At 41.4% G+C, this 12,363-nt stretch overlaps 1 protein-coding gene across 4 annotated transcripts in view; it reads right to left on the bottom strand.

Annotated features, from left to right (window-relative positions):
* PPP2R5B (protein phosphatase 2 regulatory subunit B'beta) overlaps positions 1-12,363 on the bottom strand; it is a 173,626-nt gene that overhangs the window by 57,278 nt on the left and 103,985 nt on the right. For all 4 annotated transcript variants that reach the window (XM_077459509.1, XM_077459493.1, XM_077459500.1 and 1 more), the window contains exons 5-6: positions 7,884-7,976; positions 1,721-1,851 (exon numbers count right to left, since the gene is read on the bottom strand). In XM_077459509.1, the coding sequence (XP_077315635.1) occupies positions 1,721-1,851; positions 7,884-7,976 (224 nt within the window). The remainder of the gene's footprint in view (positions 1-1,720; positions 1,852-7,883; positions 7,977-12,363) is intronic.

Here is a 12,363-nt window from a genome sequence, read left to right on the forward strand (position 1 = left end):
TTTGCTTTTGGCACTCTTTTGACCTGAGAATGTCCTCTCCTTGGGCTCAAGTAATGACTTTGTCTACATTTTGATAACCTGTAAAAATCTATGTCCAGCTCCCCTCTTGCATTACCTCTAGAACTGACTGTTAGTGACTGCTAGGGTTAAGTACCCAAGGACCACATGCGTCCCTGGCAGAGCAGCCTGTACACTAGGTCTTTACAGTGTTCAAATTGTATTATTAAGTACTATAGTTCCATCCGCCTACACTGCTAGCATCCAGATAAAGTGTTGTCTTCTTCAATATATCAAAAATAACATGTATGCCTTTATCTTCCTGTAGCACTGGTAGGTAACAATGGAGTTAACAAATGTGCCTACAACACAGTTCTTTACAGAATTCTTGAGCCTTCCAGTGAGCCATCTATAATAAATCCCATATTTTGGGAAAATCTGGCATAAGGGATTGCTTAAAAAGCACTACCATGTATTTAGAGGGCATGGGTAAAACAATGGACACACTTTAGGGTAGATAAACTGATATGCAAATATTGTTAAAAGCTGAAATAAAATTGCTAATGACAAGTATAAAACTCAATTATATACATGAAATCAGCATAATATAAAATAATTCTCAAATATCAAATGAATAACAAACATACAATTCATAAAAATCAAAACCATACAAAAGATAAACAAATGTAAAAAAAACTAATAATAAAGACTGTCCACTTTCATGTGCAAGTTGTGACAAGCGTTTAAGGCTAGGTTAACAACTGTGAGTTTTAAATCGGAGTTCCACTCAGAAGTGGAACATCCGCTTATATGCTTCCTTCCCCCCTCCAGTGCCACATTTGGCACCATTCAGGGGGGAGGGGGGAACGGGTTCCTGTTTTTGATAGGTAGCCTTTTCCACTTCCGGGAGACTGCGCTGCGGCACTGTCCCTCAGAATTTCGGTCCCCATCCTCATTCCTCTGCCGCCGGGCCAGTAAGAAAGCGCAGCGTGCTTCACACATACGCAGTAGGGAACCGGCTGTGAAGACAAAAGGCTTCACTGCTGGTTTCTAATGCGATAAAGGGTAACATAGTAACATCAAGCTGGCAAACTCGGAGTCCATAAAATCCAAATCTTCAGTGGCTACAAACTAAAACACAGTAGTAACAAGCTAACGAGCTTCAGCTGTGACCATCACAGCCGAAACACATTAGCTTGTTACCAGTGTGTTTTATTATGTAGCCAATAAAGATTCAGATTTTATGGACTACACCGAGTTGCCGGCTTGATGTTACTATGTATTTTTTGATTTAAGTGGTTATAAAGCCTAAGCTTTTTTTATCAGTCCTTGCATTAAGGTAAGAAATGTTTAGGCAGCGGTTTTGGCCTCTCACCCCCCCCCCCCCTTTACTTACCTGAGCCCTCATTCGATCCAGCGCTGTGCACGAATGCAACATGTTTCTTCTCTCACTTCTAAGCAATTGTTTCTCTGTGCTGTCAATCAAAACCAGTGATGAGGGGGCGGAGCCAAGTCCCGCTGTCTGTGACAGGTAAGTGCACCATCATGCAGGGAATGGAAAAGTTTTAACTTTAGATCCACTTTAGCCAGTTCAATTTCATTACAGCTATGGGCCTAATGATTTGGCAAGCACTATGACAAACGTCAATCTTTTTTACCATCACTAACACAAACACTAAAAAAACACAGACCATTAAAAAACACCCATTCTTGTAAATTGTACCTGAGGAAAATATTGTTGCACTGTTTTCTGATATATGCTCTAAGTCCCAGAAATTTTCCATATACACGGTGCAGAATGGTCTTCAAATATTCCCTCTCACGAGGATCTTCACTATCAAACAGTTCCAGGAGCTAAATAGGCAGAGAAAGTGTTACCAAGTTGAATTTCAAGTTTTCCCACATTCATGAAATACAAATAATATAGATTGGTAAACAGAAATAATTGGAGGGTGACAGGTGCTCTTTTTATGTATGTGTGATCTTTGGGCTATAGAGGGCTTCAATATTCTTCAAAAATCCAAGGCCACAGAAAGCATAAGGCTCACTAAGATTTGACACAGAGTACAGCCAGATAAGGGGCAGCACAGTGGTTTAGTGGTCTCTGCCTTTTAGCACTGGGTTTCCCAGTTCAAATCGGATTCAGGACACTATCTGTATAGAGTTAGATGTTTTTCCCATGCATGTGTGTGTTTCTTCCTAAACTCTAAAGACACAGGCCAGTAGGCTAGGTCTGCGACACCAGCAGTAGTGCAAAAGACCTTTATGCATGATGTATATCTTTCCATGGGCAGTGTGCCTCACAGTCAGTATCTCAACACTCTAAGCCCTTGTACACACGGGCGGAAATTCCGATGGAAAATGTCCTATCGGACCGTGTTGTCGGATATTCCGACTGTGTGTGGGCTCCATCGGACTTTTTTCGTGGGAATGTCCGACCAACAAAGTTTGAGAGCTGGATATAAAATTTTCCGACAACATGATCCGATGTTTGTAGAGAATTCCGATCGGACAAAGTGCCACGCATGCTCAGATCAAATTACGAGACCAAAGCTATTGGCTACTAGCCTGAACGTAGTCCCGTTGTAACGAAGGAACGTCATCACGTTCTGAACAATTGGATTTTCCGTCAACTTTGTCCTACAAAATCCGTCGGAAGAAATCCGACGGCTTTTGTTGTCGGAATGTCCGAACGTGCGTACAAGGGCTAACATGCAGACATGGGCCTTCATAACAGCATAGACACTATGTGATGTATGATGAAAATGATCCCCATTCTACGATTAACCATCGCCTATTGGACCTATGATGATTGCACTGATTGCACTGATCTACCTGAAACAATAGTGTAGGTTGAGACTTCTCTCCCGGGTACTCCCTCCCCATCTCCCTCCTTGCCTCATTGCTTCATATCATCTCTTTTACCTACTTTTCCAGCCCTACTACTTCTTATTTATCTTTGCACACTATTTCAGTGGCATTTTGGTGTGTGCGACTAATGTGTGCATCACTGCCAGCTGTTTGTGATAGGCTTATGCCTCTCTGTGAAAATATAAACAAAGAAAGAATTTCTCCTGCGCCCATGAAGGCATTGTTAGTATAGAGTGGTAGTACTTTTAAAGGAAGGAAAATAGAAGATGATCATGTGTGTCCAGCTGCCTAAACTGACCAGGAGTGGTCTGAAGAAGGCCAAGTGGAAAAAAAGAGGTGCAAGGCGCATTATCTGACACTTGAATCAAGATTAAACAGTTTATTCATATACAAAATAGATAAATGGATATAAAAAATGTCTATGTATTCATGAAAACAGGGTTACAAAATATAGACATTAAAATTAAAAAATGCAGGGGCAAGTGCTCAAAGGTGGGTTGACGCGTTTCAAGGGGTTCCCTCTTCATCAGAGCCTTGAAGAACAAAAGAAGTCTGTACAATATGGTAGACCAACATAACAGGAGTGGTTAGTTGGGAGGTGTATTACATGGTAAGTGATGGATTCTCCTTAGCTCTAGAGCTGTCCATATCCCAGCGCTCTATATAGAGTAGAGAGATGTGTTTTGTATGTTTTTTATGGGGATTCCATATGTGTCTGTCAATTGTACCTGCATCAGAGATTATAAAGAAGTTGCAGCCTGCATTCATCAGTTTAAGAACAGGAGGCGGTTACTTCTGTGGGGGTTCTATGTGCCTCTTATCAGAGTGTTGCCTTCTGCTGTAAAGAAGTTTGTAGCTGTCTCCGTCTGTGTGAGACATCAGTGTTGATGATAATGTTCGAAAATATATAAATGTTGAAAAAATACAAATTTCACCACATGCATCAATGGATGAGTCCAGTAGTGACGAACTCTGGTCCTCTCACACAATTTTGTACTTCGGCGGAGACTCAGCAACATCAGGAGCATTTCATCACACATGCTCATGATAAGAACCATAGTGAAAACACAAAAACTGAGACAGCTATCTACAAGCATACGGCTCTCTGCTCTCACAGCTAAACTCACATAAACGTTGTATGTAAAAGCTGTAAAATTTATGTTTTTCACTGTCGGTTTTCAGCTGTCAGTTTCAAGCGTTCAGAAAAGGTTTTCAACTGCCCTGTGAACATGAGCCCTGTTATTCCAACTGTCATCTATATAGCACATGCATGGGCACTATGGGGTTCATTTACTAAAATCAAGTTGACTGTGCACTTTGCAAAGTGCAGTTTCACTCAAAGTGCAATTGCTCCAGAACTTAGTAAGGACTCATGTACACGACAGCTTCTAAACTTGAGTTTAGGAGCTTTTGCCATTATTTGGCCAAAGCTCCTCAACTCCATAAAAGCCTATGAGGTTAATTTACTAAAGCTAGAGAATGCAAAATCTGGTGCAGCTCTGCATAGAAACCAATCAGCTTCCAGGTTTTATTGTCAAAGCTTAATTGAACAAGCTTAAGTTGGAAGATGATTGGCTGCCATGCAAAGCTGCACCAGGTTGGGGTTGATTTACTAAAACTGGAGAGTACAAAATCTGGTGCAACTGTGCATGGTAGGCAATCAGCTTCAAACTTTAGCTTGTAAAATTAAGCTTTGTCACCAAAATCTGTAAACTGATTGGTTACAATACAGAGCTGCACAAGATTTAGCTCTCTCCAGTTTTAGTAAATCAACACCATAGGCTTTTACAAGAGTTTAGAATCAATACCCTGCTAACCATCTTTTCACATCAACATATAAACTACTGAACCCTGAGTGGGTGCCAGTGACAGACCTTCTCCAATACTCTTTTCCTCTCCCCACTTTTCCCTTACACCCGCTATAATCCCTGTGAGTTCCTTCTTCTACTTTGTTACTTGTCTATTGACTTGCTCGATGTTGCCTCGGATATTCTTAATTTCCTCTGCTCTAAACAGTACTGTGGACAGGAATAACAATGATAGAAAACCCATAGCTGCTATATTAAAACACTAGCAACCTCAATATAGAGTACTCTCCTACATCTGCTAACAAATCCACACAGGGCTCCAAACACCCATCAACCCTATGATCACTTAAGTCAGATGTCTCAAGACCATTGAGATATACAGTTGTGCTCATACGTTTACATACCCTGGCAGAATTTATGATTTCTTGGTCATTTTCAGAGAATATGAATGATAACACAAAAGCTTTTCTTTTAGACCCCTTTCACACTGGGGCGTTTTTCAGGCGTTTTTCAAGCGCTTTAGTTTTAAAAAAAATGCCTGTAAAGCGCTTGAAAGAAGCCTCATCTGCAGTCCCAATGTGAAATGTCAGCGCCCGAAAAACGCTCGTAAAGCGCCGCTTAAACTAGCAGCACTTTACCAGCGTTTTTCGAGCGTTAATGGGGCGCTTTTAACCCCTGCTAGTGGCCAAATAAAGGGTTAAACGCGCCCACAAAACGCTGCTGCCAATAGTGTTTTTCAGGCGTTTTTCGGGCGTTTTACAAGCGCTTCCCATTGATTTCAATGGGAAGGGGCGTTTTAGGAGCGTTGTATTCACCGCTCCAAAAGCGCTGTAAAGAAGCTGCTTGCAGGACTTTTTTTGACGCTCTTCCAGCGCAGCGCCTCAGTGTGAAAGCACTCGGGCTTTTACATTGGGATTGCAGTTGCAGCTTCTTTCAGGCGCTTTTTTTAACGCTAAAGCGCCTGAAAAACGCCCCAATGTGAAAGGGATCTTGGTGTGAAAGCACTCGGGCTTTTACATTGGGATTGCAGTTGCAGCTTCTTTCAGGTGCTTTTTTTAACGCTAAAGCGCATGAAAAACGCCTGAAAAACGCCCCAGTGTGAAAGGGGTCTTACTGATGGTTAGTGTTTAGCTGAAGCCATTTATTATCAGTCAACTGTATTTACTCTTTTTAAATCATAATCACAACAGGAACTACCCAAATGACCCTGATCAAAAGTTTACACACCCCAGTTCTTAATACCGTGTATTGCTCCCTTTAACATCAATGGCAGCTCGAAGTCTTTTGAGGTATTTGTGCATGAGGCTCTTTATCTTCTCAGATGGTAAAGCTACCCATTCTCCTTGGTAAAAAGCCTCCAGTTCCTGTAAATTCTTGGGCATTCTTGCATGAACTGCACATTTGAGATCTCCCCAGAGTGGCTCAATGATATTGAGGTCAGGAGACTGAGATGGCCACTCCATAACTTTCACTTTATTCTGCTGTAGCCAATGACAAGTCAACTTGGCCTTGTGTTTTGGATCATTGTCATGTTGGAATATGCAAGTACATTCCATGTGCAACTTCCTGGCTGATGAATGCAAATGTTTCTCCAGTATTTTTTGATACCATACTGCATTCATCGTGCCATCAATTTTGATCAAATTTCCTGCACTTTTGTAGCTCACACATCCCCAAAACATCAGCGATCCACCTCCATGTTTTATAGTAGGAATGGTGCACCTTTCATCATAGGCCTTGTTGACTCCTCTCCAAATGAAGCATTCATGGTTGTGGCCAAAAAGCTCAATTGTGGTCTCATTACTCCAAATTACTTTGTACCAGAAGTTTTGAGGCTTGCCTCTTTGATGTTTGGTGTATTGTAAATGGGATACTTTGTGGCATTTGCATAGTAATGGTTTTCTTCTAGTGACTCGACCATGCAGCACATCAAGTGCCTCCTTATTGTGCATCTTGAAACAGCCACACCACATGTTTCAGAGAGTCCTGTATTTCACCTAAAGTTATTTGTTGATTTTTCTTTGCATCCCGAACAATTTTCCTGGCAGTTGTGGCTGAAACGTTAGTTGGTCTACCTGACCGTGGTTTGGTTTCAAGAGAACTTCTCATTTTCCGCTTCTTGATTAGAGTTTGAACACTGCTGATTGGCATTCTCAATTCCTTGGATATCTTTTTATATCCCTTTCCTGTTTTATATAGTTCAACTACCCTTTCCCGCAGATCTTTTGACAATTCTTTTGCTTTCCCCATGACTTAGAATCCAGAAATATATAAGGGTCTATCAGGAGTCCAGAAACTCATTGACCTTTTATACACACACACTAATTACAAGCAAACAAATCACAGGAGAGGATGGTTACCTTTAATAGCCTTTCAAACCACTTTGCGTCAACTTGTGTGAATGTTATCAGGCCAAAATTTCTGTTTCTGTTGTCATTATGATTTAAAAAAAGTAAGCACAGTTGATGGATAATAAATGGCTTCAGCCAAACACTAACCATGAGTTAAAGAAAGGTTTTTATGTTATCATTCATATTCTCTGAAAAATAGCCAAGAAATCATAAATTCTCCCTGGGTATGTAAACTTATGAGCACAACTGTAACTATGGTCGTTCTGTAAAGAACCTTATGCACCAATACTGCAAAAAAGATTTGAGACATATTGCAGAAAGTGGCACCACATCCAATGATATTTGAGCAAAAACAGGAAAAAGAAAAGAGGAAAAAGGACTTCAAAGGTTGTCACTGTGATCCCAAATAGGAAAGAAAAATGGTCTCATATTATAGTAAAGATATATAAATTATTTAAATCACATTAAAAAACACATGATAAGGGGAAACAACATGAACATGTCTGAAAGGTACACTGTCTCATACAAGAGAACAGATCAAGAACCTGAAACAAGAAGATCGCATGAATGGCCAAGAGAATGGTTACAAGGTAGTCCTAGAACATCTCTTCTGGCTAGTGGCCAAGCATACGAAATTGCAATGTTCGTGCCAACGGATCGCTTATGCACCAATACAATAGTCATGTTTATGCTGTAAATCTACAAAACTGTTTGTCTCTGTTTATTTTATGTTTATTACTGTACAAAACCAATAACGTGACTAAAACAGAAATCCATAATAATTATAATAATAATGAACAATACATGATAATTAATATATAATAATTATAATAAACAATATATAAAATACTCTCACCATGAGTACAAACTTCTGGTCCACATATCGCTTGGCCAGCGAAGGCTGGAAATCCTGGCTTTCTAGAAAGCGGAGGAAGAATTCATACACCAGCTATGGAAAAAAGACATGCAGAAAATGACTGAAGATAACAGATACAAGGATGGAATAAACTATAATTATACAGGATTTATATAGCGCCAACAATTTGTGCAGCATTTTACAACATGAAGGCAAGCAGTACAGGTACAATAAAATTCAATACAGGAGGAATCAGAGGGCCCTGCTCGTTAGAGCTTACAATTTAAGAACTAGCCATAACATTGTGACTTTAAAATGATTACTGACAAACGTATTAATTTTACAAATTGTACTCAAATTTTTTTCTGTTTTTTTTTTCTTTTTAGAGGATGTGCTTTTTGGCCAGGAGAGGTATATTTAGGGTAGTTTGTTAATTTCATTTAGTGTTCTGTGTTATTTTTTTCCCTTTTTATTGTTAACTCTTTACTGTCGATTCCCGTCTGGGATTTTTAAAGTGGAACTAAACCCTCCTATTTTTGCAGCCAAGGGAGCTGCTAACTTGGCCTCTGTTAGATCTGCAGTTGTCATGATGCTGCACATGTGATCGGTTATGACATCGGCAATTTATAGCTTGGCAGTTGACATGCCTTGAATGTAACTGTTTTGGGAAACAAGTACTGTAGATCAATGGGTTTAGATCTGCTTTAACGCTAGAGGCAGTGGCAGTTTTCCCGATCAGTGATCATGTGATTGGAAGTCAGTTGTACTGGCTTCAGATTGTAAACACTGACCGGGAGCTGTGAGAGCCATCACAGTGCTGGGAGTGGTGAGTAATCATGCCTACAGCACAAAACAGTGGCACCAGCTGTACACATATATGTGCCGGCATGGCATTAAAGCTTACTGACAAGCTGCCACAAATATGCATATGGCCAGTGATAATGGGTAAATACAACACACACACACCTTTGTTTGGTTTGTTGCAATGCCACCAAAATCCTCAGCACCAGGCCCATGATGTTCTTAATCTGGCCCTAGACTACAACGCAGGAAAAGTTTTTGCTGTATTTGTACCAACATACAAATACAGAAAAAACGTTTCCTGCGTTGTAGTCAGGGCCAGATTAAGAACATCATGGGCCTGGTGCTGAGGATTTTGGTGGGGCCTTTTATAAACAATAAATAAATAAAAATGCTAACAATTTTTTGTTATAACAAATTAAATTAAAGACAGAGAGGGAGGATGAGAGAGAAAGAAAGAAAGAGAAAGGGGATGAAAGAGGTGTGAGGGGTAAGGGAGAGAGGATGAGAGAGAAAGGGGGGGGTGAGAGAAAGATGATGCACATGAGCATGTGTGGGAATGACATCAACGCAGCCTGGCCAAGGCAAGTGACCGAAGGCACAGAACCCAGAAGGAAGACCGGATGAAGATGGAAGTGCCCGAGCCCCGCCGGATTGATCACAGCACAGCACTGGAGGACTCAGTCTGACAATTTAAGTGTGCCCTAATGTGCTAATATGCTGGGCATACTTGTACATTATGGTATAACCTACCCCAGGGCCTCTAAAAAGTAGTAATGTTAGAAAAATTTACTACCGCTTTAATATCACAGGAGCCTCTCATGGGGCCCCCTAATGACCCTGTGGCCCTTGGGCAGTGCCTAAGTGCATAGTTGTCAACATTTCAAAAATATTTTCAGGGACGCTTTTTTTACAAGTGCTATATTTAGAGTAGCTGACATCCCCTATGTTCCTCTATACATCACAATAGTAATTACAAAATGAAATAAGTACTAATAATGGGGCAGAACAAATATGAGGACTGAGATTTCCTTTAGTTGAACTGACAAAAGTGTGCCCATTCTAGAGCTGATAACATTGAGGATATTCAGTATAATTTTAAAGAACAGTTTTTGTGGGTAAGAGGCATAGGGGAGGAGTATGGATGGTATAAAAGTGTGAAGTATGTGCAGGTGAGGGAGAGGAATGTGGAGGGTCTAACAGTGGGAACTCTATACATGAGAGGAGTGCAGAGGGTATGGCAGAAGGCACTATGTACAGAAGAGGAGTGTGAAGGGTATGACAGTGGGCAGTATGCACAGCAGAGGAGTATAGAGGGTATGACATTGGGCACTATGTATAAGAGAAGAGTGTGGAGGGTATGACAGTGAGCAATATGTACAGGGGTGTGGAGGGTATGACAGTGGGCACTATGTACAGGAGAGAAGTGTGGAGAATAGGACAGTAAGCAGTAATTACAGGAGAGGAGTGTGGAGGGAGGGTATGACGATGGGCACTATGTATAGGAGAGGAGTATGGAGGGTATGACAGTGAGTAGTATGTACAAGAGAGGAGTGTGGAGAGTAGGACAGTAAGCAGTAATTACAGGAGAGGAGTGTGGAGGGAGGGTATGACGGTGGGCACTATGTATAGGAGAGGAGTATGGAGGGTATGACAGTGAGTAGTATGTACAAGAGAGGAGTGTGGAGAGTATGACAGTGGGCACTATGTATAGGAGAGAAGCGTTGGAGGTATGACAGTGGGCACTATGTATAGGAGAGAAGTGTGGAGGGTATGACAGTGGGCACTATGTATAGGAGAGGAGTATGAAGGGTATGAGAGTGAGTAGTATGTACAGGAGAGGAGTGTGGAGAGTATGACAGTGGGCACTATGTATAGGAGAGGAGTATGGATGGTATGACAGTGAGTAGTATGTACAGGAGAAGAGTGTGGAGGGTATGACAGTGGGCACTATGTATAGGAGAGAAGTGTTGGAGGTATGGCAGTGGGCACTATGTATAGGAGAGGAGTATGGAGGGTATGACAGTGAGTAGTATGTACAGGAGAGGAGTGTGGAGGGCATGACGGTGGGCACTATGTATAGGAGAGAAGTGTTGGAGGTATGGCAGTGGGCACTATGTATAGGAGAGGAGTGTGGAGGGTATGACAGTGAGTAGTATGTACAGGAGAGGAGTGTGGAGGGTATGACGGTGGGCACTATGTACAGGAGAGAAGTGTATGACAGCGGGCACTATGTACAAGAGAGGAGTGTGTAGGATATGACAGTGGGCGTTATGTATAGGAGAGAAGTGTGGAGGGTATGGCAGTGAGCAGTATGTACAGGAGAGAAGTATGGAGGGTATGACAGTAGGCACTATGTATAGGAGAGGAGGATGAAGTAATCTGGGAAGGAAAAATTTAAGGGTTTGTGGAAGGATGTTTAGGGACTGCGTAGTGGTTAAGCGGGCCATACATGGATTGAAATTACACCAATTAGGCAGAGACCAGCCATAGTCGATCTATGTATGGGCTAGCTGGTTTTACACAAGTCAACCTATTAACCGACTTGAGTACAACCAGCCTGTCAGGTTTTCTCCAAAACAATCAGTGCTGCCAGCTATAGTTAGCAACACTAATCATTGTATTCACTGGCAGAACACAATAACACTGCGGGAGTGATTGCCCCATTCACAGGTCAGCAGGTGAGAGGGTGTGTGGGGACAGGCTGGGGAGAGATACTAGTCATTCCCTGGGTAGGCACTGGTTAGTATCAGAGCCAGATACACACAGGTTACATACTCCATGATCGGTAGAGCGAGAGCAATAATTCTAGCACTAGACCTCCTCTGTAACTCTAAACGTGTAACCTGTAAAAAAATTTAAAGCATCGCTTAGTACACAACAAAAAATTGTCCTAACTTTAGTGTTTTTTTTTATGAATGAAACATTTTCTTTCCAAAAAAAGAGTTTGAAAAATTGCTGCGCAAATATCGTGTAACATAAAAAGTTGCAAAGACCACCATTTTATTCCATAGGGTGTCTGCTAAAACAATATATAATGCTTGAGGGTTATGAGTAATTTTCTAGCATAAAAAAAATGATGATTTTTCCATGTAGGAGAGAAGTCTCAGAATGGGCCTGGATGGCAAGGGGTTAATTATCATAAGTAATATACAAATAATTATTATAAGCACTGTCATCCTCTCAGTCTGCTGCAGAGTGTTCCAGCTTGTATTTAAACTGGCCGCTCTGTATGTAGCTTCTGACAGGCTGCGCCCCGTATCTCTGGAACCATAGATGATAACAGCCCCATATTTTAACCAGTGCTGGAGTGGGTCTTTATCTACCGACCCCCCAAATGTGGGGTCTCTGTGACTCCTGATTGCCGAGCTACAATCCTCGAAGTCGATCTTTTTTTTTTTTTTTGGGCAAATGGGCCTATCTTGAGAAAGGGGCCTGGAGCTGCAGCTCCAATAGCCCCTATGTTAATCCGGCCCTGGTTGTAGTGTGTTGCATGACACAGCAAACTTGCCTTAACGCACCATTTTAACACTGAAATAGGTAGAGAGTCCTTTAAATAAACTTGCCATGAAACAAACATGTAGGCTTCCAATGCTGACCTCTGCTTTTGAAAAAAATGCTAGTTCACTGGCTGTTATGTTAATCCACCTGTACTTTAGGTCACTAACATAGAACAATC

Source organism: Lithobates pipiens, unplaced genomic scaffold, assembly GCF_037356315.1.
Source record: "Lithobates pipiens isolate NorthernLeopardFrog02 unplaced genomic scaffold, aLitPip1_a1.2 Scaffold_10, whole genome shotgun sequence".
Classification (NCBI taxonomy): domain Eukaryota; kingdom Metazoa; phylum Chordata; class Amphibia; order Anura; family Ranidae; genus Lithobates; species Lithobates pipiens.